Source organism: Oncorhynchus mykiss, chromosome 13, assembly GCF_013265735.2.
Source record: "Oncorhynchus mykiss isolate Arlee chromosome 13, USDA_OmykA_1.1, whole genome shotgun sequence".
NCBI lineage: Eukaryota > Metazoa > Chordata > Actinopteri > Salmoniformes > Salmonidae > Oncorhynchus > Oncorhynchus mykiss.
Window position 1 is genome coordinate 53,357,810 of NC_048577.1, and position 26,951 is coordinate 53,384,760.

Below are 26,951 nucleotides of genomic sequence, written 5' to 3' on the forward strand. Positions count from 1 at the left end.
CCAACAACAGAATGGTGTGGACTTACCCCAACAACAGAATGGTGTGGACTTAACCCAACAACAGAATGGTGTGGACTTAACCCAACAACAGAATGGTGTGGACTTACCCCAACAACAGAATGGTGTGGAGGTACCCCAACAACAGAATGGTGTGGACTTAACCCAACAACAGAATGGTGTGGACTTACCCCAACAACAGAATGGTGTGGACTTAACCCAACAACAGAATGGTGTGGACTTAACCCAACAACAGAATGGTGTGGACTTAACCCAACAACAGAATGGTGTGGACTTACCCCAACAACAGAATGGTGTGGACTTAACCCAACAACAGAATGGTGTGGACTTAACCCAACAACAGAATGGTGTGGACTTACCCCAACAACAGAATGGTGTGGACTTAACCCAACAACAGAATGGTGTGGACTTAACCCAACAACAGAATGGTGTGGACTTAACCCAACAACAGAATGGTGTGGACTTAACCCAACAACAGAATGGTGTGGACTTAACCCAACAACAGAATGGTGTGGACTTAACCCAACAACAGAATGGTGTGGACTTAACCCAACAACAGAATGGTGTGGACTTACCCCAACAACAGAATGGTGTGGGCATATACCGGTCATTAAAACTATTTATGTGAGTAGACCGCTGATTGGCCAGCTCATCCTCCTCAGGAGGATGACATCATCCTCAATGAGGAAAAGCAAGCATTTTTGAAACGGTCTGTTTGAGATACAAGTTTGAGGTGGAGGATTTGAAGTGTCAACAATATTATTTGAGTATGAGTTAACAGAATACAAACTTCTAAAAGTGAGATTTTCACTGGACAGTTACTTTAAAACACTGAGCTGCCTTTATACCGCAGTCGACTTCTAGAATGTGCTGCAGATATCTGGAGCAAGTGAAAACAACGGTTTGAAAAGGGCCCGGTGAAGTGCACTGCACTTAAAATGAGTGCACTTATCTATCCCATGTGCACTTATCAGGAGTTGACTTCACTGCTTCACTTTAACCTGGCAAACATTAGGCCCCAAATTCATGGATACATTTAAAACAGACACTAAAAGAATCCTTAGCAACAATGTAGTCATCCACAGTAGTAATAATAATATCAATAATAACAACTTAAAACCTAAGGGAGGGGCATGCGGGGGGGTTGTGCGACCGAGTAGTGATGTGGCAGTCTGTGATTGGCTCACTCCTGGCAGGAAGTGACTTGCCAGACGATGATGTGGCTGCGTTCTGGTTTGGCGGGGGTGGCCTGCTTCATGGTGGGCTCCGATAGGCTGCCATCCACCTCTCCTACATCATCACCTGTTGAGGAGAGATACGTCATATAATGTCATACCCACACACACACACACACACACACACACACACACACACACACACACACACACACACACACACACACGCACACACACACACACACACTCACCCATTCTGAAGTCGATGTAGCCTTCTCCTCCACTCATGACCAGGAAGGTTTTGGCAGGTTCAGAGGTCGCCATGTCAGACGATTCAGAGGCGGGGTCATCCGACCCAGAATCCCCTCCGGGCCCGGGGGACGGGATCACCTGACCTGGAACAGGAAGTTAAGTATTGAGTACTTCCTCGGTCAAGTTCAGGAAGAAAACTGAATGAAACAGGTAGGAAGGGACTGCCTGCGCAGAATAATTTTTATTTTCTGTTGCAAAATGTAGCACACCCTAATGATCACTACCCCTTGCTACTTACCTGGGACGGCTGCAAAGAACTTGACTGCATCTCTGTGTCCGTGGAAACACAGCTGTGCCTGTGCCATGGAACAGTAGGGCACGAAGCTGCCTGGCAAAGTGCTCTCCGTGCCCTCCTCACTGAACACCCGCACGGCACCGCCAGGGCGATTTGGCACTGCACCCGCTGTCTTGTTGGCTACAACGTCACAACAACAACAAGACAACTATAGAGTTAAAAACAAAACCTATAGAGTAATGATGTCAGGAAAAACTCCTGGCCTTAAATTAAGCATTTCTTAACTGTAATGTTTTGCGAAGTGAATCCATTTAGCTTGTTATCCATCCATAGCAAGCGGCACACTGCAAAGCCTCCATTATAAACTGGATGTTCGATCCCTGAATGCTGATGGACTGACAGCCATGGTATATCAGATCGTATACCACGAGTATGACAAAAATGTTTATTTGTACTGCTCTAATTACGTTGGTAACCAGTTTATAATAGCAAAAAGGCACCTTGGGTGTTTGTGGTATAGGTCCAATATACCACGGCTAAGGGCTGTGCCTAAGAACAGCAAGGCCATCCTGAAAACACATACAGTAGACCCAAAGCCAAGGTCACGCTGTAAACATGCTACACATGGAAAGGAAGGAGTCGTTATGAAATGAATGAATGGAGTGAAACATTTAGAAACAACACAGACAAGTTAAAACTAAAAGACATCAACAGAGCGACAATGACTGTGACTGCCCTGCCCTGCACAGACAATGAAGCAGTCAGTTGGGTCTGTTTGTTTGTCTAGCCGCATAGAGAGAAGCAGAAAACTAACTTAAGGAGAGACCAGAGACCCACTACTAGGATCAGAAACAACAGGCAGGGAGAGACCAGAGACCCACTACTAGGATCAGAAACAACAGGCAGGGAGAGACCAGAGACCCACTACTAGGATCAGAAACAACAGGCAGGGAGAGACCAGAGACCCACTACCAGGATCAGAAACAACAGGCAGGGAGAGACCAGAACTGACCAAAGAGCACAAACCAGGCCCAAATACACGGAGAGGAGGATAGAGAGAGAGAAGGGTAGAGAGAAAAGAGGAGAAGATGCAGCTATATGGAACTGACTAGGAATAGAAGCACTAGAGATAGAAAGGGCAAGACAGCAGGACAGAGGAGGAGGGACAGAGGGAGAGAAACAGAGTAGTAAAGAAAGGGAGAAGTCTGGTTAAGCTTGCTGTGTGATGGAGACTCACCCCTGAGGCCCCTCAGTAAGACTCCATGCTGAGGAGGACCTATAGCTTCAGTGAAAGAGGGAGGAGAGGAGGAGGGATATATGGAGCAGCGGAGGAGTAGAGAGTCTATGAATACCCACTCTCTCCTTTACAGACAGCTAATTGGAGCTGTTTCATTCACTGTATGAGTGTTAATTCAGCAGGTTGGTATTTATTGGGATGACTCATGTACTGAGGCAGCTCAGCAGGATAGCCACTAGCTGGCACAGCCACAGACATTAAACCCTAACTGTAACCACACTGCTAACCTTATGCCTAACCTTCAATTAAGACCAAAAAGCTCATTTCTGATAATGACTTTGTACAATATAGCCAATTTTGACTTTGCAGCTGGCCCATCAAGTGGAAATCGCTCAATAAACGTCAACCTGCATGAATGAATGGGCCAAGTTAAAGTAGATAAACCTTTTCACCATCCAACAACTTTATACAGTGGCTTAAAAAATATTTGTTGATCGTTGCGTTGTTATAAAACATGGTATTTTGAGGGACGTGAACATTTTCAAGGGGCAAGGAACAATGATTGAGGGAAGGTGAGGAGAGGAGGCCATCTTAGATGACTGAGATGTAGCTGGTATGGACTTACCTTCTGACAGCGGGATGGAGATGATGACACCATTTCCTGTTCCGACCCACAGACGGCTACAGGATATCATGAGGGCTGTGATCCTGACGAAGGAGAAGCCCAGTTTACCCGTACCTAGAGAAGGGGAGAGAAGAGAGGACAGGGTCATAACACTGCTTAAACTCATGCTAAATTGACAGTGTTACAGGGTAACAATGTACACTGAGTGTACAAAACACTTCCCATGACAGACTGACCGGGTGAATCCAGGTGAAATCTAGGATCCATTATTCATGTTAAATCCACTTCAATCAGCGTAGACGAAGTGGAAGAGACCGTTTAAAGAAGGATTTTTAAGCCTTGAGACAATTGAGACATGGATTGTGTTTGTGTGCCATTCAGAGGGTGAATGGGCAAGACAAAATATATAAGCATGGTACTGTTTTGATGATGTGTTTGATGTGTTTTTCGATTTCATTTGCATTGATGTCAGAGTGGTTAGAGGGACAATAGAGCCCTGAGTACCAGACCATTAGCGACCTGACGGTCGTTAGCGAGTTGGGTGCTACTGTACCAACGCATGTCCAGAGTGCATAAGAGAAGATTACTGTGAATCAACGGTCATGTGGAATTTGACCGAGGCCATGACTCATGACGCCGGTGTGGTAATACAGTAACTGCAACAGCCCTAAGCACAATCATTCACGTATTCCCCATGCATTCTATTGAAACAAAGTTATTTTTCATCTACCATCCTAAAACTCCTCTGCTTTGTCAATGTCAATACTTCATGGCAATAAAGTTGTATTGATTTAAACAGTGAGTCAATGTACAGTACCCAGCATCTTGGAGACGTAGGGCTCTATGTCGACATCCTGGAGGTGCTGGTAGGTGTGGGCGTGGAACAGTCTGAGGGTGGAGTCCAGGCGGATGGATACCCAGATCCCATCTCCCACCCAGGCCAGCTGACGCACCTGACTCTCCTTCCGGGGGTGGGCGTCAAACAACTTCTACACAGGAGGAAATAGAGAAAGTAGCATTATAACCATGTTAAACCACACTATATCACTATCAGATATTGCACAGACATCATGGGCCGATATACAGTGTATATTCTATTTGATTGTGGTTGTACTGTTGAGAGAATACATAAATGTTAGATCACAAGAAACATAAGACAATGAGATCTCAAAGGACAAAGTGGGCTGGAGTTATTCTAACCTATGTGGAATAAGTCACCAAAGGGCCTTTATCAATTTCATGGATGAAAGTCTTAAAAGTAGAACTACGACAATTAGAGCAACAAAACATCTTCAAACCAAAAGGGAGATTATACAATAACTTTAAGTGTCATTTTGTGAAACTTCCTTTTGGGTGTTTTGGAAAAGACTTCTAACAGCTGTGGGGAAAGTCATAAGGATTCCCATTTATCTAGCACTTTTCTGAAACACAAATCGCTTTACACTGTCCCCTCTTCTACCATCAGAAGGTTTCCAGTATAAACCACGTCAGATGATGTACCTCTATCCTCATGGCCCTGGGTTGGATGACGTAGATCTTGTTCCTGTAGCCACACCACACCTTGTCATGCACCACTGTCATACAGCGGATAGAGTGGTGCGGCCGGCCCAGGTCTAGTAGGTGGTAGTTGGTCAGATCCCACTGTCCCTCTGCATAGGGAGAAACACACACAAACTATATGCTTGTGACACAAAATGGCTGCCAAGCCGTTTTACTCCAGGGAGCATCACAATACAGGTTAACGTTTATTAGAGTCTGGTCCTGGAGGCAGAACTGAGTGATTTCCGCTAGATAGGACAGCTGTAAAGTCACAATTGTCTATATTGTAAAAATTCATATAAACACACATTTGCGTTTGGGTCTTAATTTAAGGTTAGGGTTAGGCATTAGGGTTAGCAGTGTGGTTACGGTTATGGTTAGGTTTAAATGAATTTTGTATTACTTTGTGGCTGGGCCAGCTAGAAGATTTATTACAAAAACGCTAACCTGCATCACAATATGGCTTGAATCAATGCATCCTTACCCAGGCCTCTGTGGAATATAGCCAACGTGCCATCAGCCAAGGCAACCAGGACTCTTCCTCTCACATGCCTGCAGACAGAGAGCACACATAGACATGTCTGGTGAGATATACATGGCCTGAATACTCAGTACAAGACATGTCTGGTGAGATATACATGGCCTGAATACTCAGTACAAGACATGTCTGGTGAGATATACATGGCCTGAATACTCACTACAAGACATGTCTGGTGAGATATACATGGTCTGAATACTCACTACAAGACATGTCTGGTGAGATATACATGGCCTGAATACTCACTACAAGAGATGTCTGGTGAGATATACATGGCCTGAATACTCACTACAAGACATGTCTGGTGAGATATACATGGCCTGAATACTCACTACAAGACATGTCTGGTGAGATATACATGGTCTGAATACTCACTACAAGACATGTCTGGTGAGATATACATGGCCTGAATACTCACTACAAGACATGTCTGGTGAGATATGCATGGCCTGAATACTCACTACAAGACATGTCTGGTGAGATATACATGGCCTGAATACTCACTACAAGAGATGTCTGGTGAGATATACATGGCCTGAATACTCACTACAAGTAGTGTCTGGTGAGATATACATGGCCTGAATACTCACTACAAGACATGTCTGGTGAGATACACATGGCCTGAATACTCACTACAAGACATGTCTGGTGAGATATACATGGCCTGAATACTCACTACAAGTACTGTCTGGTGAGATATGCATGGCCTGAATACTCACTACAAGACATGTCTGGTGAGATATACATGGCCTGAATACTCACTACAAGACATGTCTGGTGAGATATGCATGGCCTGAATACTCACTACAAGACATGTCTGGTGAGATTTACATGGCCTGAATAGTCAGTACAAGTACTGTCTGTCTCTCTTTGAGAACCTTTGTGTGTGAAATAATCAATAAATCATATCAATCATGTAGGGTATCAGTCAAAAGTTTGGACACACCTACTCATTCTTTAATTTGACTATTTTCTACGTAGAATAATAGTTAAGACATCAAAACTACGAAATAACAAATATGGAATCATGCAGTAACCAAAAAAAGTGTTAAACAAATCAAAATAGATTTAATATTTGAAATTCTTCAAAATAACCACTCTTTGCCTTGATGACAGCTTTGCACGCTCTTGGCATTCTCTCAACCAGCTTCATGTGGTAGTAACCTGGAATATATTTCAATCAACAGGCGTGCCTTGTTAAAAGTTAATATGCAGAATTTCTTTCCTTAATGCATTTGAGCCAATCAGTTGTGTTGTGACAAGGCAAGAACAGCTCAAATAAGCAAAGAGAAATGACAGTCCATCATTACTTTAAGACATGAAGGTCGGTCAATCCGCAAAATTTCAAGAACTTTCAAAGTTTCTTCAAGCGCAGTTGCAACAAACACCAAGCACTATGATGAAATGGCTCTTATGAGGACCGCCACAGGAAAGGAAGACCCAGAGTTACCTCTGCTGCAGAGGATAAGTTCATTATAGTAAAATACATTATATCAAAATGACTGTGTGAATTGGCCGAATTGCAGCAAAGAAACCACTACTCAAAGACACCAATAAGAAGAAGAGACTTGTTTGAGCCAAGAAACAAGCGCCAAGGACATTAGACCGGTGGAAATCTGTCCTTTGGTCTGATGAGTCCAAATTTCTGATTTTTGGTTCCAACCTCTGTGTTTTTGTGAGACGCAGAATAGGTGAACGGATGATCACCGCATGTGTAGTTCCCACCGTGAAGCATGGAGGAGGAGGTGTGATGGTGTGGGGGTGCTTTGCTGGTGACAATGTCAGTGATTTTTTTTTAGAATTCAAGCCACACTTAACCAGCATGGCTACCACAGCATTCTGCAGCGATACGCCATCCCATCTGGTTTGCTCTTAGTGGGACTATCATTTGTTTTTCAGCAGGACAATGACCCTAAACACACCTCCAGACTGTGTAAGGGCTACTTGACCAAGAAGGAGAGTGATGGAGTGCTGCATCAGATGACCTGGCCTCCACAATCACCTGACCTCAACCCAATTGAGATGGTTTGGGATGAGTTGGACTGCAGAGTGAAGGAAAAGCAGCCAACAAGTGCTCAGCATTTGTGGGAACTCCTTCAAGACTGTTGGAAAAGAGTCCTCAGAGTACTCACACTATGTTGAGGATGGAGTCCTTTAGCTTGATGGCGTGGAGACACTTCCTCCACCGAGCCACAGACGAGTGCACATACAAACTAGAGAGGGAGGAGACAAGAGAGGAGACAAAGATTAAGAAACACAATCCCCAAATAAATGGGGCTGATTTTCTAAAGATAATTATATGGATCAGGGTGCATAAAAAAAAATTAACAGAGAAATTACAAAAAATGTATAATGCATTTTTCTTTTCTTGACCAAAGAGATTCTACTGTATATTCCATACTCATTTATTTCTGTGTGGCCCTAGTGGCCCCTGGTGACCACTCCCTTGTCCTCACCATCCGTTCTGGGCCCCCAGCCACATGGTGGGCAGGGCGCTGCTCATCCTCTGGACGTCCTCCCCAGCAGGGAGCATGTCGTCGGGAAGAGACGCCTCACCCACCCCATCCTGGTCCCTGGGAGACAGAGAGAAAGAACAGGGCTGGTGAGCTTTAGTGTATCAAACACACATTAATCACTCATGTATAAAACCCAGTGCCTTAAACAAGGGACCAGAGTTGTCCCTGGTCAGGTCACTACTAACTAGTACTAGGTCAGACAGTCTCACCTCTGTGTGTCTGCAGTGGAGGACTCATGGTGACCGGCTCCCAGAGGGTCTGTGAACACGTGTTCTGTGTAGATGCCTGGCTGACTGACGACCAGCCCCTGGTTCTCCTCCCCCTCCTCTGTAGCCTCTGTGGCCTCTTCCGCCGTGGGGACCCCATCCTCTGCAGGACTGGGCTCTCTGGACAGATCCACTGTTGGGTGGAGGTAGGGGGAATTTGTAGAGAGAAAATATTACAGTAAGTATGCATTAGATACAAAAGGATGATTCAGGGTGGAACCCAGGGCATACCCCAGTTTTAATGTGTGTGAAAGTGTGAAAATGCCAACATTAAAAACCCCTCATTCAACTACTCCTGGTTGAATGAAATGGTATAGTTCTGGGCAGGAACAAATGCCTTCAAACCCTGTATCTCTCCAGGACTAGTGATGGAGGTGACCACTGCTATAATGTCCTGAACCGCGGCCAGTTCCTGTGTCTGTGTTACCTGAGCTGTGCTGGGCCGGGAGGTCATTGAGCCCTGCCCCGGCCATCTGGAGGACGGCGGTGGTCCCTTCCGTTGCCAAGGCGCCGTCGCTGCCCGCGGAGCCCAGACTGGCCACGCTGCCTGTCAATGACACGCCATCAACTGGCCCGGACTCCAGGTCCTGGGGTACAGGTAGCTCCTCCCCTGCAGGGTAGTCTGTCTCCAACACACCTGAGAAACAGACATGTGAAAACACACAGAAGTGAGCACACACACACAGTACCGTTTTATTCATTCCATTCAGACGTTACAATGACCCCTTCATCTGATTGAGGGTAACACCAGCCAACACTGACATACACAGACCCATCTTGAGACATTATGAGGAATTTTAATACTATAAATTCCTCATAAACTGTACACAAACATACACACACAAACTACACACAAACATCACACACACACCTGGTATGCTGGCGATGCAGAGGACGTGTGAGTTGCAGGCGTAGAAGCTGTCCAGCAGGTCAGAGGGCTGGTTGGCCTCCAGCACCATGACTTTAGTAGAGGAGTGGGTACTGGTACAGATCCACACCCTGCAGGACATCTCATCCTGCAGGCGCAGCTCCTTCTCCTTCTCCTGGTCACCTTTCTCCTGCTCCTGAAGCAAGGACAGGACAGACTGATCATGAGTAAGGACAGGACAGGCTGATCATGAGCAAGGACAGGACAGACTGATCATGAGTAAGGACAGGACAGACTGATCATGAGTAAGGACATGACAGACTGATCATGAGCAAGGACAGGACAGACTGATCATGAGCTCCATTATACCAGGACTAGTATGTATAAGGGCTAACAATGTTGACTCGACTGAGGCCTGTCATGATGGCTTGAGGCCAGTACTAGTAAATATGAGAGCTTTAACTTGTGTCTGTATGTATTACCATCCAGTCTGCTTTCTCCAGTCATTTACAGTACAAGCTCTCAAAAACAGCATTAAACTGTTTTAAACACACTTATATTGTATAAAGTTCCAGCATACAGTACTTTTGTTGACTGATATACAAGCTCTCTAAAACAGTCAGAAGTTTCCATATACTGTCCTGTGATCCTGATGAGACACCCTCCTTACGTCAAGGTGCTTAAGGTACGGGTACACCCCCCTTGGCCAACATGCTCAAAACACCTCCCCCTTACCTTGTTCTCTGTCTCTAAATGGTCCAGGCTGCTCACAGAGCCCTTCCTGCTCTGTCCTTCCAACATGGACCCTCCCTCTCTGATCTTCCCTCCTGACAGGTTCACACCCGCAGCACACCACAGCTGCAGACATATCAATCAATCAATCAAACAACGTACAATTTATAGAAATTGCATTTAAAAAAGCTCAATACACCACAGGAGGTTAGTGGCACCTTAATTAGGGAGGACGGGAACGTGGTAATGGCTGGAGCGGAATGAGTGGAAAGGTATCAACAACATCAAACACAAAGTTTCCATGTGTTTGATGCCACTCCATTTGCTCCATTCCAGCCATTATTATGAGCCGTCCTCCCCTCAGCAGCCTCCATTGCAAAACATGTATTATACTAGTGTATCACAACTTGGTATTAAAATGTTGCATTGTGCACAATAGTAATGTATGTTTTCACAGATCAAAATGAAGTTAACTTAATCACAGTGTGTGCTGTGCTCACCTTCATAGAAGCATCTTTCTGGTCCAGGGGCCTCAGGTAGACTGGCACAGGTAGATTCTTCTCTTTGTTCTCTGTTGGGCCCCCGTTCACTACCTGAAAGGACACACAAGATGTCATATAACAAATAAAAACTTGGATATGGTTATTATTGCGAACTCTCTCCCTCTCTCTCTCCCTCCCATCCCCTCCTCTCCTACCTTAGATTTGCTGGGTAGACTCCATCCGTGGGCCTGTACCTGTCCATCCTCCTTCTGCATGTGGGCTTTGACCTGTCTGTACTGGGCCCTCTTTTGCTCCCTACGGGACGGAGAGGCGCACGGGTCCATTCTGACAGGGAGACAGGACAAAAAGGGAATTTCATTACAAAAAATTACATTATGGGCCGGTTTGCTGAATCCTGTACTAGAAAGCACTGTCAAATGAGATTCTCCAATGAAAAAGCTTTGAGGTCCAGAAATATGCCCAATATGGGAAACAAGCCCTAGGAGTATATGAACGTTTGTGTAGCATGGTTATGAAGAGTTCTAAAATAGAACAGGTTATGAAGAGTTCTAAAATAGAACAGGTTATGAAGAGTTCTAAAATAGAACAGGTTATGAAGAGTTCTAAAATAGAACAGGTTATGAAGAGTTCTAAAATAGAACAGGTTATGAACAGTTCTAAAATAGAACAGGTTATGAAGAGTTCTAAAATAGAACAGGTTATGAAGAGTTCTAAAATAGAACAGGTTATGAAGAGTTCTAAAATAGAACAGGTTATGAACAGTTCTAAAATAGAACAGTTCTAAAATAGAACAGGTTATGAACAGTTCTAACCATCATAAGTAGTTGACCCACATATCCATGATTCTATTATAAGTGCTGTGTAATACATGGAGTGAATGACCATAGCTCAACATGGCAAAGGTCAAGAGAGGAATAAGGAGAGCTACAACATTACTAACACATGACAGAATGAGTGCTGTGTCACTACTCACTCCTCGTTGAGGAAGTCGAAGGCCTTGGACTTCTCGGTGGGGAACTGGGAGAAGGTGCTGCTCCTCTTCTTCATTCCCCCTCCTGCAGGGGGCATGTACTTCACCTCCCTCCCCTGGGACTCCGCCTTCTTCATCACTGCCGTGCTGGAGGAGGAGGGGCTAAAGAGGCGGCTGAAACTGCGGGGGGGAGAGAGAAACCATAGGGATGCGAAGGGGGGGGGGGGGGGGGGGGGGGGGTTGGTATAGGGAGGCGCAAGGCCGGGGGTCAACCACCAACCAACAGTAAACAGTCACCCACCACCACCACCATCACCTCAAGTATAGTGAAGTGAAGCATTCTGGGGATTTGGGTACGTTGATTAACAAAACCAAGGCCCACCCATCACAATACCACTCGTGGCCCCTTAACTGAACGGGAGTCATACATATTAATATATAGTATTATAAGCCTACATACAGTACACTAGTACTGTATATTAGGACACCTACACCTGTGTATTTCTGTGTTTGTATATACGTTTTGGCATATGTTATCTGAATGTCGATAGCAGATAGTAATCTGAAAGTGTGGGACAGATGGTAATCAAGCAGATAGATTTCAATAGACTGCATAACATGTGATTACAATGAGCTCCACAGGACAGTAAGAGGAAAGAGCCCCATGTTAAGACAGTTAATCACAGTAAAACTCACAGGGATGAAGGAGGACACCTCTGTCAGTTGATCAAAAGAAGCATGCAATTATATTTTTCATTATTTTCTTCATATGTCTACACATCATACTGTAATGGACAGTAGATCTTACAAGAGTGTGCATTAATAAAGAGTTGGACATATTTAAATCTCCGCACTACAACAGGTTATAGGCCTATTGCAGAACGAAGCACTTGTCCATACATTTTCCTGTAAACAAATACAACTTCTGAGAGGACATGAAGGAGGTACAATCAGCTGACATAGACCTCTCCCTCTCAGCAGTCTTTAAGCAGACTAGCAGGACGACATAAGGCAACAGGGTCAGGCGGGGGGGGAGGGCAAGAGAATCACATTGGACTGATTTGTTTGTGGATTGGATGGAAAACATGAAGAGTAGTACACATCCAGGATATGTCTATTGTTCAGGGGACTGTAGCAGACCTGGGTTGAAATACTATTCAAAATCCTTCAAAGACTTTGAACGTTTGCTTTAGGCTGCATGGACTGCCAGGTGGGTGAGATATACGCAGTTGGGAATTGTCTATTGGTTCCGTTGCAATAGGCAAGCTCAATCAAGCAAAGCTAAAGGATTTGATAGGATTTGAAATAGTATTTAAACCCATGGCTAGACTGTAGTTACTGTACCAAGGGGCAAGAGAGGGATGGCTATGATTTTTAAAACATTTACCTAAGACTGAACATTTAATAGCACATCCAAAAAGAAAGAAAACAGGGATGGAATTTCCAGAATGTTAGCATGTTGATAGTGTTGAATACATCATATCAGAAATGTATAGAATTCCTATGAGTTTTTTGGTACAGGTAGTCATTGAAGGAGAAATGCTTACAATTGCCAGATGCTGGATTTCTTCTTCTCAGTCAGGGAAGGGTTTTCTCTGGAGGCTCTGGTAAGACAACACAACATCATGTTAAAGGGTTTTCTCTGGAGGCTCTGGTAAGACAACACAACATCCTGTTAAAGGGTTTTCTCTGGAGGCTCTGGTAAGACAACACAGCATCATGTTAAAGGGTTTTCTCTGGAGGCTCTGGTAAGACAACACAGCATCATGTTAAAGGGTTTTCTCTGGAGGCTCTGGTAAGACAACACAGCATCATGTTAAAGGGTTTTCTCTGGAGGCTCTGGTAAGACAACACAGCATCATGTTAAAGGGTTTTCTCTGGAGGCTCTGGTAAGACAACACAGCATCATGTTAAAGGGTTTTCTCTGGAGGCTCTGGTAAGACAACACAGCATCATGTTAAAGGGTTTTCTCTGGAGGCTCTGGTAAGACAACACAGCATCATGTTAAAGGGTTTTCTCTGGAGGCTCTGGTAAGACAACACAACATCATGTTAAAGGGTTTTCTCTGGAGGCTCTGGTAAGACAACACAGCATCATGTTAAAGGGTTTTCTCTGGAGGCTCTGGTAAGACAACACAGCATCATGTTAAAGGGTTTTCTCTGGAGGCTCTGGTAAGACAACACAGCATCATGTTAAAGGGTTTTCTCTGGAGGCTCTGGTAAGACAACACAGCATCATGTTAAAGGGTTTTCTCTGGAGGCTCTGGTAAGACAACACAGCATCATGTTAAAGGGTTTTCTCTGGAGGCTCTGGTAAGACAACACAGCATCATGTTAAAGGGTTTTCTCTGGAGGCTCTGGTAAGACAACACAGCATCATGTTAAAGGGTTTTCTCTGGAGGCTCTGGTAAGACAACACAACATCATGTTAAAGGGTTTTCTCTGGAGGCTCTGGTAAGACAACACAGCATCATGTTAAAGGGTTTTCTCTGGAGGCTCTGGTAAGACAACACAGCATCATGTTAAAGGGTTTTCTCTGGAGGCTCTGGTAAGACAACACAGCATCATGTTAAAGGGTTTTCTCTGGAGGCTCTGGTAAGACAACACAGCATCATGTTAAAGGGTTTTCTCTGGAGGCTCTGGTAAGACAACACAACATCATGTTAAAGGGTTTTCTCTGGAGGCTCTGGTAAGACAACACAGCATCATGTTAAAGGGTTTTCTCTGGAGGCTCTGGTAAGACAACACAGCATCATGTTAAAGGGTTTTCTCTGGAGGCTCTGGTAAGACAACACAGCATCATGTTAAAGGGTTTTCTCTGGAGGCTCTGGTAAGACAACACAGCATCATGTTAAAGGATTTTCTCTGGAGACTCTGGTAAGACAACACAGCATCATGTTAAAGGGTTTTCTCTGGAGGCTCTGGTAAGACAACACAGCATCATGTTAAAGGGTTTTCTCTGGAGGCTCTGGTAAGACAACACAGCATCATGTTAAAGGGTTTTCTCTGGAGGCTCTGGTAAGACAACACAGCATCATGTTAAAGGGTTTTCTCTGGAGGCTCTGGTAAGACAACACAACATCATGTTAAAGGGTTTTCTCTGGAGGCTCTAGTAAGACAACACAGCATCATGTTAAAGGGTTTTCTCTGGAGGCTCTGGTAAGACAACACAACATCATGTTAAAGGGTTTTCTCTGGAGGCTCTGGTAAGACAACACAGCATCATGTTAAAGGGTTTTCTCTGGAGGCTCTGGTAAGACAACACAACATCATGTTAAAGGGTTTTCTCTGGAGGCTCTGGTAAGACAACACAGCATCATGTTAAAGGGATGTAGATAACTATGTCACTTCTCTGAACTATCCCTTCAACTCATTCATTTAAATTGGTAGAGCAAGGATAGAGCAGACGGATGATTTCAGAGTGGAGTCTCAGAGTGGAGCTTAAAGAGTGTATATGAAAGGGGTTGTGGAGAAGGAAACCCTTCACTAGGCAACATAGTATTATGTTTCATTCTATTTATTAACATTTGATCTCCAAAAATGTTGATTTACTTTTGAACATTATGGAAGTTGTTCTGAAACAATGAACTTTGACGTCACTCTGGGAACCAGTTATAAAGCAATATTACTATAGCAGAGGTCATGGAAACAACTGGAGCATATTACTATAGCAGAGGTCATGGAAACAACTGGAGCATATTACTATAGCAGAGGTCATGGAAACAACTGGAGCATATTACTATAGCAGAGACCATGGAAACAACTGCTGCATATTACTATAGCAGAGGTCATGGAAACAACTGCTGCATATTACTATAGCAGAGGTCATGGAAACAACTGCTGCATATTACTATAGCAGAGGCCATGGAAACAACTGGAGCATATTACTATAGCAGAGACCATGGAAACAACTGGAGCATATTACTATAGCAGAGACCATGGAAACAACTGGAGCATATTACTATAGCAGAGGTCATGGAAACAACTGGAGCATATTACTATAGCAGAGGTCATGGAAACAACTGCTGCATATTACTATAGCAGAGGCCATGGAAACAACTGGAGCATATTACTATAGCAGAGGCCATGGAAACAACTGCTGCATATTACTATAGCAGAGGCCATGGAAACAACTGGAGCATATTACTATAGCAGAGGCCATGGAAACAACTGGAGCATATTACTATAGCAGAGACCATGGAAACAACTGGAGCATATTACTATAGCAGAGGTCATGGAAACAACTGCTGCATATTACTATAGCAGAGGCCATGGAAACAACTGCTGCATATTACTATAGCAGAGACCATGGAAACAACTGCTGCATATTACTATAGCAGAGGTCATGGAAACAACTGGAGCATATTACTATAGCAGAGGCCATGGAAACAACTGGAGCATATTACTATAGCAGAGACCATGGAAACAACTGGAGCATATTACTATAGCAGAGGCCATGGAAACAACTGGAGCATATTACTATAGCAGAGGTCATGGAAACAACTGGAGCATATTACTATAGCAGAGGTCATGGAAACAACTGCTGCATATTACTATAGCAGAGGCCATGGAAACAACTGGAGCATATTACTATAGCAGAGACCATGGAAACAACTGGAGCATATTACTATAGCAGAGGCCATGGAAACAACTGGAGCATATTACTATAGCAGAGGCCATGGAAACAACTGGAGCATATTACTATAGCTGTCACGACTCCGACCGAAGGTGGCTCCCCTTCCCGTTCGGGTGGCGCTCGGCGGTCGTCGTCGCCGGCCTACTAGCTGCCTCTGATTATTTCCTCCCCCTCCCTTATGTGTTCATTGAGTGCACCTGTTTTGAATTCTGTATAATTAGTGAGGCTTTATTTAGTCAGCCGGCCCGCCTGGTTCCTTGTGCGGGATTAATTATTGTGACCTTCTGTGTTGTGTAAACTTGTGTGCACGTCTGTGAGTTACGTGCTTTCCCATTTCGTGGGTCTTTTCTGGACCGTTTAAGTCCCCCTGTTTGGGGCGTTTGTTTTGTTTACGCCCTGTGTTTTCGTGGGGTTGGCTTATGTTCACCGTTGTGGTGCATTAAAATAGCACTCCCCTGAACTCTCTGCTTCCTGCGCCTGACTTCTCACCCACTACACTCAGAACGTTACAATAGCAGAGGTCATGGAAACAACTGGAGCATATTACTATAGCAGAGGCCATGGAAACAACTGGAGCATATTACTATAGCAGAGGCCATGGAAACAACTGGAGCATATTACTATAGCAGAGACCATGGAAACAACTGGAGCATATTACTATAGCAGAGACCATGGAAACAACTGGAGCATATTACTATAGCAGAGGCCATGGAAACAACTGGAGCATATTACTATAGCAGAGGTCATGGAAACAACTGGAGCATATTACTATAGCAGAGGCCATGGAAACAACTGGAGCATATTACTATAGCAGAGGTCATGGAAACAACTGCTGCATATTACTATAGCAGAGACCATGGAAACAACTGGAGCATATTACTATAGCAGAGGTCATGGAAACAACTGCTGCATATTACTATAGCAGAGGTCATGGAAACAACTGGAGCATATTACTATAGCAGAGGCCATGGAAACAACTGGAGCATATTACTATAGCAGAGGCCATGGAAACAACTGGAGCATATTACTATAGCAGAGGCCATGGAAACAACTGCTGCATATTACTATAGCAGAGGTCATGGAAACAACTGCTGCATATTACTATAGCAGAGGTCATGGAAACAACTGGAGCATATTACTATAGCAGAGGCCATGGAAACAACTGGAGCATATTACTATAGCAGAGGCCATGGAAACAACTGGAGCATATTACTATAGCAGAGGCCATGGAAACAACTGGAGCATATTACTATAGCAGAGGTCATGGAAACAACTGGAGCATATTACTATAGCAGAGACCATGGAAACAACTGCTGCATATTACTATAGCAGAGGCCATGGAAACAACTGGAGCATATTACTATAGCAGAGGCCATGGAAACAACTGCTGCATATTACTATAGCAGAGGCCATGGAAACAACTGGAGCATATTACTATAGCAGAGGCCATGGAAACAACTGGAGCATATTACTATAGCAGAGGCCATGGAAACAACTGGAGCATATTACTATAGCAGAGGCCATGGAAACAACTGGAGCATATTACTATAGCAGAGGCCATGGAAACAACTGGAGCATATTACTATAGCAGAGGTCATGGAAACAACTGGAGCATATTACTATAGCAGAGGTCATGGAAACAACTGGAGCATATTACTATAGCAGAGGTCATGGAAACAACTGGAGCATATTACTATAGCAGAGGCCATGGAAACAACTGCTGCATATTACTATAGCAGAGACCATGGAAACAACTGCTGCATATTACTATAGCAGAGACCATGGAAACAACTGCTGCATATTACTATAGCAGAGGCCATGGAAACAACTGCTGCATATTACTATAGCAGAGGCCATGGAAACAACTGGAGCATATTACTATAGCAGAGGCCATGGAAACAACTGGAGCATATTACTATAGCAGAGGCCATGGAAACAACTGCTGCATATTACTATAGCAGAGGCCATGGAAACAACTGCTGCATATTACTATAGCAGAGGTCATGGAAACAACTGGAGCATATTACTATAGCAGAGGCCATGGAAACAACTGCTGCATATTACTATAGCAGAGGTCATGGAAACAACTGGAGCATATTACTATAGCAGAGGCCATGGAAACAACTGCTGCATATTACTATAGCAGAGGTCATGGAAACAACTGCTGCATATTACTATAGCAGAGGTCATGGAAACAACTGGAGCATATTACTATAGCAGAGGTCATGGAAACAACTGGAGCATATTACTATAGCAGAGGCCATGGAAACAACTGCTGCATATTACTATAGCAGAGGTCATGGAAACAACTGCTGCATATTACTATAGCAGAGGCCATGGAAACAACTGCTGCATATTACTATAGCAGAGGTCATGGAAACAACTGGAGCATATTACTATAGCAGAGGCCATGGAAACAACTGGAGCATATTACTATAGCAGAGGCCATGGAAACAACTGCTGCATATTACTATAGCAGAGACCATGGAAACAACTGCTGCATATTACTATAGCAGAGGTCATGGAAACAACTGTGGAAAGGATTTATATGTTGTATCCATAGTCCTTTGCCTATTCCATCATGTAGGTATCTGATTCTAGAAAGATATATATATATTGAGCCTCTCTCTCTCGTTAGCTAGCTGGCTATGGCTATCCAACATCGGAACTCTTCCTTGTCAAGGTAAGCTTTTGGTTTAATAAATGTATTGCCACGGGGCTCACCAGTATAACTGCTAAACTACTTACTGACTGTACACCGTAATGCATGATTGTAGCAGGTTTACTAACACATTAGTTCTGGTAGGTATGTGGACTATGACATTAGCTAACATGGTGACAACAATGTAGGCTTGGTGTAGTGGTTAGCGATCATTTGCGCCTGGGCACAGACAGCTGTTGTGTTGTGCAATGAAGTCCACAAGCGAAGGGAAAAGGTGAGACGAGGAGAGAACATGGATGTGAGAAGGAATCATACAACAAGCAAAGTGATTATGCTGTTTGTATGTGGCTTCTATGAAAGCAAACTGTGTTTGCGGGTGATCAGGGGTGTATTCATTCTGCCGATTCTGTTGAAAAACAAATCTTAAACGGAAGCAAGCGGGAAAAAATGGGGAATGTGAATGACATTTATCCAATATGCTGCAATAGAAATAAGGCCATGCTCATTAAAAATTGTCCTCCCTGATCTTAAATGGCACCGACCGCCACTGACTCAAGTGTATGGGCAGTGGCCTAGTTTCAAGTCTAGCATTCAGATTAAGAGGAAAGTCCTCTTAAAATGTGGAGATATAATTGACCAAATTGTTTAATTGGCCATATTGTTTAAAAATACATGGTTAGCTGAGGGATTGCATTGTATACTGGCTCTATTCGATTCCCTTCAATCCTACTCTCTCCTCTCCTCCTCCTCACCTGATCATCTCTGTCCACCTAACAGCCTCCTGTAATTCCATCAGTCTCTCCTTGTATTGGTTCCTCTCCATGAGGACTCTAGCCATCTCTACCCTGGTGAACCTCTTCCTCTGGGCTGTAGGAACGTCACTCTGGAACACCAGAGAGAGAGGGTGTTTTTAATTGGTCGGACATACAACGCACCAATCACAGTAACAAGCTGAATTTTAAGGAAGGTACATTTTGCAGCAATATCATAAAAATATACATTTAACAGTGATTACAATATAGAAAAGGGCACCACTATAGGACATGAAGAGGTACAGTCACATTATACAGGACAATGTTATACATATGGTAAGAGGCACTCACATCCTCTTCCTCGTTTGGCTTCCCTTTCACCTCCTCCATCTCCACACGCACTCTGGAAAAACAGAAGAATTGGTTCAATCAGGTTCATCAACAATATGCTATGCCATGTGTTCATGTTGACAGTTTACTCTTGGTGATTTCCCTAAAAACAGTCTTATAATTGGGGTGGCCATATTAATATGGTGTGTTGCTGTTGTCAAATCAAATCTGATTTGTCACATGCCCTGAATACAACAGGTGTAGAACTTACATGATCAGTTGTGTGTAGTGTGTTATCGTGTGTTGTTGTTGTTATTCACCCACTTCTTGAGCTCCTCCTCCAGCTCTCTGTTCTTCTCCTCCAGGTTTTTCCTGGTCTGTGTCACAGCGTCTAGTTCCCCCTGCAACACTTCCTTCTCACACGACAGCTCATCCACCCGCGCTATCAGGTCATTCTTCACCACATTCAGAGCGTTCCTACAGGAAACAAGGGGGGAAAGGAATGAATGTGACACCTTACAACACTGCATGCAAGATGTTTGTGTTATGTTGTGCTTCCAGTATATAGTCCGGTATAGTGGGATCTACAAAGCTAAATACATCTAAATATGGAATAGACTTTAGACCAGTTTAAAAGACTAATAACATTTTAATAACTTTGGGGGGTATACATTGAACAAAAATATAAATGCAACATGTAAAGTGTTAGTCCCATGTTTCATGAGCTGAAATAAAAGATCCCAGAAACAAAAATCTTCTTTCTCTAAAATGTTTGTGCTGAAATTTGTTTACATCCCTGTTAGTGAGCATTTCTCCTTTGCCAAGATTGTCCATCCACCTGACAGGTGTGGCATTTCAATAAGCTGATTTCACAGAATGATCATTACACAGGTGCACCTTGTGGTGGGGACAATAAAAGGCCACTCTAAAATGTAATTTCTTGTCACACAACACAATGCCACAGATGTCTCAAATTGAGGGAGTGTGCAATTGCCACGCTGACTGCAGGAATGTCCACCAGAGCTGTTGCCAGAGAATTTCATGTTAATTTCTCTACCATAAGCCACCTCCAACGTTGTTTTAGAGAATTTTGCAGTACAGCCAACTGGCCTCACAGCCGCAGACCATGTGTATGGCATCGCGTGGGCGAGCGGTTTGCTGATGTCGACGTTGTGAACAGAGTGTTCCACGGTGGCGGTGGGGTTATGATATGGGCAGATAACATGATGAGATATTGAGGCCCAATGTCGTGCCATTCATCTGCCGCCATCACCTCACGTTCCAGCATGATAATGCACAGCCCCATGTCGCAAGGCTCTGTACACAATTCCTGGAAGCTGAAAACGTCCCAGTTCTTCTATGGCCTGCATACTCACCAGACATGTCACCCCTTGAGCATGTTTGGGATGCTCTGGATCGATGTGTAGGACAGCGTGTTCCAGTTCCCGCCAATATCCAGAAACTTCGCACAGCCATTGAAGAGGAGTGGGACAACATTCCACAGGCCACAATCAACAGCCTGATCAACTTTATGTGAAGGAGATGTGTCACGCTGCATGAGGCAAATGGTGGTCACACCAGATACTGACTGGTATACTGATCCACGCCCCTACATTTTCTTTAAGGTATCTGTGACCAACGGATGCATTTCTGTATTCCCAGTCGTGTGAAATCCATAGATTAGGACCTAATGAATTTATGGAACTGTAAATCAAATCCTTGAAATTGTTGCATGTTGCGTTTATATTTTTGTTGAGTATAAACGTCAAATAAATCTAAAAGTACACCGATCTCAGTGTGTTTTTCTTACTTTGTCTCCATTAGTTGTGTGTTCTCCGTGATCAGGTTCTCAACCTCACGACCCATACCTGTAAACAAGGAGCAACACCAGCCAGGGGAGAAATTACCTCGTTTTCTGCTTTGTGTTCATACAACTGGAGTTTATAGAACAGCATGTGTAGAAGGCCTGGATAGATTATATTATGTATCAAATAGTTCTTAATCAACTATGAATAAATCAATATTTATGGAGGTGCATTTACTTCAATGGATGAACACATCGTCACATTGACTGACTTTAATATTCATATAGATATAATAAAGAATCAGTCCATTCAGGGTGTTAAATATCTCATAGTGACATATTTCTAAGAAGAACAAAACAGGGACAACCCCAACAGCCACCACACAGAACATGTTACATGTTGCAACAGAGTAGGATGGAGCGAGCGGGTGAGGTCTTACCGAGCAAGCTAAGGTCTGAGAAAACCATGCAATCCAAGTCAGGCAAGAGAACGAGAGAGAGGTGGAGAGAGTGAGACATGAGGTATGTATGAGAAACACAACGGAGGAATGAGAGCTAGGGTACTCCTAACATGCTAGTGGGGAAAGGAATGAGAACTAGGGTACTCCTAACAGGCTAGTGGGGAAAGGAATGAGAGCTAGGGTACTCCTAACATGCTAGTGGGGAAAGGAATGAGAGCTAGGGTACTCCTAACATGCTAGTGAGGAAAGGAATGAGAGCTAGGGTACTCCTAACATGCTAGTGGGGAAAGGAATGAGAGCTAGGGTACTCCTAACAGGCTAGGGGGGAAAGGAATGAGAGCTAGGGTACTCCTAACATGCTAGTGGGGAAAGGAATGAGAACTAGGGTACTTCTAACATGCTAGTGGGGAAAGGAATGAGAACTAGGGTACTCCTAACATGCTAGTGGGGAAAGGAATGAGTTACAGTTCTAGGGTAGAGAGACAGTTGGGAAAGCTTGAGAAGCTATAAAAACAAACACACAGACTAAAACTATTTCAGCTGTATAGTAAAAAAGGTGTTATTAAAGCTGTACGATGAGTTATTCTTCATGCTTATGGTGCATGTTAGACAGAAATCAGTATAACCAAAGCAGTTATATGAAGAACAAACATTTTCCAAATGCATTTAGCCCGTCTAACAGTTTTCATATGTCTGGTTTCATCTTGTGATCAACTTGTGTTTCCACTGTAATGCTAGCGAGGAGCGGGGGTCAAATGCAGGTCAAGGCAGTAGTAGTAGAGCAATGAGCTGAAGATATGAAGTGGTGAGAGGCCAAATGTAGAGCAGGCCAAATGTAGAGCAGGGATGGGCAACTGGTCCTGAAGGGCCACAGTGTATACAGGCAGGCTTTTGTTCCAGCCCAGCATTGAAACACACCAGATTCACAAAGCCTGATAAACTAGCCATGGTTTTCCAATATAGACCATGTTTGCTTTAATTAAGTCAGGTGTGTTAGGGTGGAGCAAAACCCTGCACCCACCACTGCAGATACCCATCCCTGGAATAGAGTTTTTCTCTGAGGGCATAGAGAGAGGTATCGGAGGAGAAATAACAAAGGAGAGGTTTTGAGGTCATAATACACACCAGAGTACTCCACTGGGGTTAGGGACAAGAGCCAGAGGAGAGGACATGACAAGGAGAGAGAGAGGCGGGTTAGACACTGATGGAGCTAACAGCAGAGAATGACTTTCAACTTATACAAGCAGAATTTCTAAATCCAGTTTAGCTTTGTTTTTACCTAACAGCAACGGTTATTTCACTTCAGTGCAACAGCCAGTGTGTATTAGTGAGCTGAATGTAGTACAATAGTGTCCGTTTATTGTCTAACTCAGTGGCCTGCTACTATAGTAATTCATGAGTTAGCATGCATTGAACACAGAAGCAGGAACCACGTAGGGAGGTCACCTGGGTAAACAACACACTCAGACACTCACAAGGGGTTAACACAAGTCATCCCAAAACTAGTTTAACTCCATCTGTCAAGAGACATTCCAAAACGAGTTTAACTTCATCTGTCAAGAGACATATTCTAAAGATACACTTTTAAATGAATCCAATTGTTGAACTTTGTAGTTGACAGTGTCACACAGTTTGTTCGTCCATTTTTTAAAATAGATAAATCTTCCCAGAGGTTGCTGTAATGTTGGGGGAAAATGAATATTGTTTCTTGAAGGTGTCAGGCTTAATTTCTTACAGAATAGCTTATTTAGAAACGGATCCTTGTGTTGTAATTCATTATCACAACGTTACTACAACATTACTAAAATAGCCACAGATCGTTAAAGGTGTTATATTTCATTAGAGTCACTAGTGTTATAACAATGTTACTACAATCCTAAACACTACACATCCTTGGAGGTGTTTTGCTGCTATAGGAAAGAGGTCTTTCCCTCGCTTACCCAGCAGGTCGGCCCCCTCGTCCACGTCTCCGATGACGTCCCCTATGCCTGCAGACGACAGCTCCGCAAACAGAGAGTCTGTGTTGCGGTCAAACGCCATGTTCTCAATGCCAATGCCTCCTTTGGTCGGGGTGCTGCATAGTGGAGGGATTATCAGTTAGCATTTAGCACATTGTACAGGAGTAATACCCAATGGTGATGGTTTTGTAGGGGTTACCTGGATGCTTTGTATCCACTGAGGTCCATGTCCAGTTCAGGGGTGGACTCAATGATGTCATGCACCTCTGAGCTATCCTCGTTCTCTGGCAAACCTACAGGACACATATCATACGGAATAGAATCAAATCAAAGAGACCTTCATTATGTGCTATTAGATCATCAAGAATGGATACAAAGACAAATCTCTCTGTCATCTACCATTATAATACTTGTCGTGAGGACTTAGTTGCAGTATCGTGAGTAACATTTCATACCCACTGATATTGACCTGTTCCCCAGTGCCGCCAGCAACTCCATGCTCTTACTGTTTGGCCCCTCCCCCTCCATGGCGACGTCTGAGGCCGTGGTGGACATGGGAGTGACCGACTTTGAGCCAAGGTCCGACAGCTCGTCCTGCAACCACAACCGATAGGGTCATCATAGAGGTCATAGAGAGGTCAAGAGTCAAAGGTTAACCCTAACCTTGACCTTGACCCATTTTCCTGAACTAGGGCCCAGAGTTTTTCATGGTACGGTCATGTGCGGAGGAAAAACTCCTGCCTCTAGTGCTAGGTACAGTAGAGACAGAACAGGAACTAAGGAACACAGGGACGTCACCATGGTAACAGGTCCGACAGGGGAGACACCACAACACCACAGCTCAGCCTGGCTTAAAGCAATCACACTGGAGCTGGGGACAAAACTAAACAAGCACTAGTTACAGACATTGAGGATACAAGTAGTACAGACAGAAACCCATAGCCTGTGATCCATCAACTTCCATTAAAAATGTATTCTATTATGAGTCAGTTAAGAACAAATTCTTATTTACAATGACGGCCTACACCAGCCAAACCTGGACAATGCTGGGCCAATCGTGTGCCGCCCATTGGGACTCCCAATCACAGCTGGATGTAATTCATTGTAGTGACGCCTCTTGCACTGAGATGCAGTGCCTTAGACCACTGCGCCACTCGGGAGTAAAGATGTTTCATTTTAATATATAACATTTCTTAAAGGTATTTATTTGAAGTGATGGCTTTTTCATTGGGAGAAGCTCTAAAAAACTGAAATTGGTATCCATTATTCTGTACAATAATCAAATATGAATTTGATGGTAGATTATCTATTTTGTGTAGTTTGAGCTCAGGACCAGGAACATGTTGACTGGGACAAGGAAGGGTAGAACACAGTCAACAGCTAATACACACTAATTCACACTTCACATCAGATCACAGGGTTCACATGGACTTCACAAGAGGTCAGAGGTCAACACAGAACATAAACCAATCATGGGCCCAGTGGGGAGTGCCATTCCTCCACTGAGAGACAACAACACAGAACACACACACAACTCAAAGGTCAGCTCATAACAGAAACAAACACAAGGTTAACTATGAATGACAACACAATAATAAGTGAACTAATCTCCAATGTTAAGTCTACATAGAGTACAATAAGATAGAAAACTACAGAGTGGAGTTCTACTGTGTAAAACTACAAAGAGTGTTATAACTACGAAGACTGTTATTTAACTATGGAGAGTGGTATGCATGCTAAAACTGTGAGATAACAACATACTGTGAGACAATTTGCTTCCAAGTTCACGTGAAAACAATGAAACGGAGCTAGGAAAGCAACAGCGTGTGTAAGAAGTACAGCTAGTACCATGCAGTTTGGCAAAATGAAACATAGAAGCTGAATGGAACCACGCCTTCCCCACTCTACAGACCACTGACTGATCAAAACAGCTCATTTTAGGGGGGAAACTAAATGGAGGTGATCATTGACTGTTCCTTTAGCTCACTGAGGAGGATCTATCTAGGATTTGAAGGGAAACCTGACATGGTTGCATTGGGCTCAGGTGGTCTGTGAAGTGAGGGACTTTGAATAATGCGCAAAGAGATGCTGCTTGCTCTGAAAAAATGAAACAGCACACTGAAGACAACTACTAAAGCCCACACACACACACAACATGGGGTCTCCATGGCATGTACAAGCGGGTTGCAGTGACACTTTTCTTCTCCACCACCACAGAGACAACTACCTTGCAGTCGTCTGGGAGAGAATTCCCCCAAGAGATCTGCAGCGTACTGTAACCATCCCTTTTCTCTGGGGGGTCGTCTGTATCCAACTGCTTGGGAAGAGAGATACAATGAAGAGGCGCATTTCTGCAGAAGCACTGAGGCAACACACACTGCCAAGCGTGCGTGTGTGTGTGAGTGTGAGTGTCGGTCTACATTGCTCACAGCTGGTGATGGCTGGCTGAAAGTCAAGGTTATTAGATTCAACATGTGGGAGGTTTTGAGGCGACCCACTAGCCCAGTGACTACCATCTCACCACAGCTGACTGAAGCCTATGAAGTCCAGTCACTGAACCATACAGAAGAACCCTACTTACATAGTCAAGAGTATTATTGTGTCAATGAAGTTTAGGGTTTGAGTTACTCACATACTGACTCTTTGGGTTGAACGCTTATGAGGTCGCCCTTATTTATGGGAGAACCCAAAAACCCTGAACACACTCGAATTACAAACTAAATCTGAAAATACATGTGTTCACATCCTCCATTGGTGGCTGCAAACTCTCTTTTCTATGTTCTTCAGTATGGGTAAGAGACGGGTTATTGCAATG

The 26,951-nt window shown here is 43.9% G+C and overlaps 1 protein-coding gene across 6 annotated transcripts in view; it reads right to left on the minus strand.

Moving 5' to 3' along the window:
• Positions 1 to 550: 550 nt before the first annotated feature.
• Positions 551 to 26,951, minus strand: part of LOC110539023 (C-Jun-amino-terminal kinase-interacting protein 4) — a 59,371-nt gene continuing 32,970 nt past the window's right edge. The window contains exons 6-33 of one of the 6 annotated variants that reach the window (XM_036941480.1): positions 26,364 to 26,450; positions 24,592 to 24,730; positions 24,336 to 24,429; positions 24,119 to 24,252; positions 23,304 to 23,315; positions 22,158 to 22,172; positions 21,724 to 21,781; positions 20,238 to 20,390; positions 19,935 to 19,986; positions 19,584 to 19,714; positions 13,082 to 13,138; positions 11,538 to 11,714; positions 10,759 to 10,888; positions 10,562 to 10,654; positions 10,065 to 10,187; positions 9,333 to 9,525; positions 8,889 to 9,098; positions 8,405 to 8,594; positions 8,136 to 8,252; positions 7,812 to 7,892; positions 5,626 to 5,693; positions 5,103 to 5,251; positions 4,420 to 4,591; positions 3,603 to 3,716; positions 2,978 to 3,022; positions 1,744 to 1,920; positions 1,445 to 1,588; positions 551 to 1,320 (exon numbers count right to left, since the gene is read on the minus strand). In XM_036941480.1, the coding sequence (XP_036797375.1) occupies positions 1,202 to 1,320; positions 1,445 to 1,588; positions 1,744 to 1,920; positions 2,978 to 3,022; positions 3,603 to 3,716; positions 4,420 to 4,591; positions 5,103 to 5,251; positions 5,626 to 5,693; positions 7,812 to 7,892; positions 8,136 to 8,252; positions 8,405 to 8,594; positions 8,889 to 9,098; positions 9,333 to 9,525; positions 10,065 to 10,187; positions 10,562 to 10,654; positions 10,759 to 10,888; positions 11,538 to 11,714; positions 13,082 to 13,138; positions 19,584 to 19,714; positions 19,935 to 19,986; positions 20,238 to 20,390; positions 21,724 to 21,781; positions 22,158 to 22,172; positions 23,304 to 23,315; positions 24,119 to 24,252; positions 24,336 to 24,429; positions 24,592 to 24,730; positions 26,364 to 26,450 (3,234 nt within the window). In that variant the 3' untranslated portion in view covers positions 551 to 1,201. The remainder of the gene's footprint in view (positions 1,321 to 1,444; positions 1,589 to 1,743; positions 1,921 to 2,977; positions 3,023 to 3,602; positions 3,717 to 4,419; positions 4,592 to 5,102; positions 5,252 to 5,625; positions 5,694 to 7,811; positions 7,893 to 8,135; positions 8,253 to 8,404; positions 8,595 to 8,888; positions 9,099 to 9,332; positions 9,526 to 10,064; positions 10,188 to 10,561; positions 10,655 to 10,758; positions 10,889 to 11,537; positions 11,715 to 13,081; positions 13,139 to 19,583; positions 19,715 to 19,934; positions 19,987 to 20,237; positions 20,391 to 21,723; positions 21,782 to 22,157; positions 22,173 to 23,303; positions 23,316 to 24,118; positions 24,253 to 24,335; positions 24,430 to 24,591; positions 24,731 to 26,363; positions 26,451 to 26,951) is intronic. The other 5 variants (XM_036941484.1, XM_036941481.1, XM_036941483.1 and 2 more) reach the window with 5 other exon arrangements.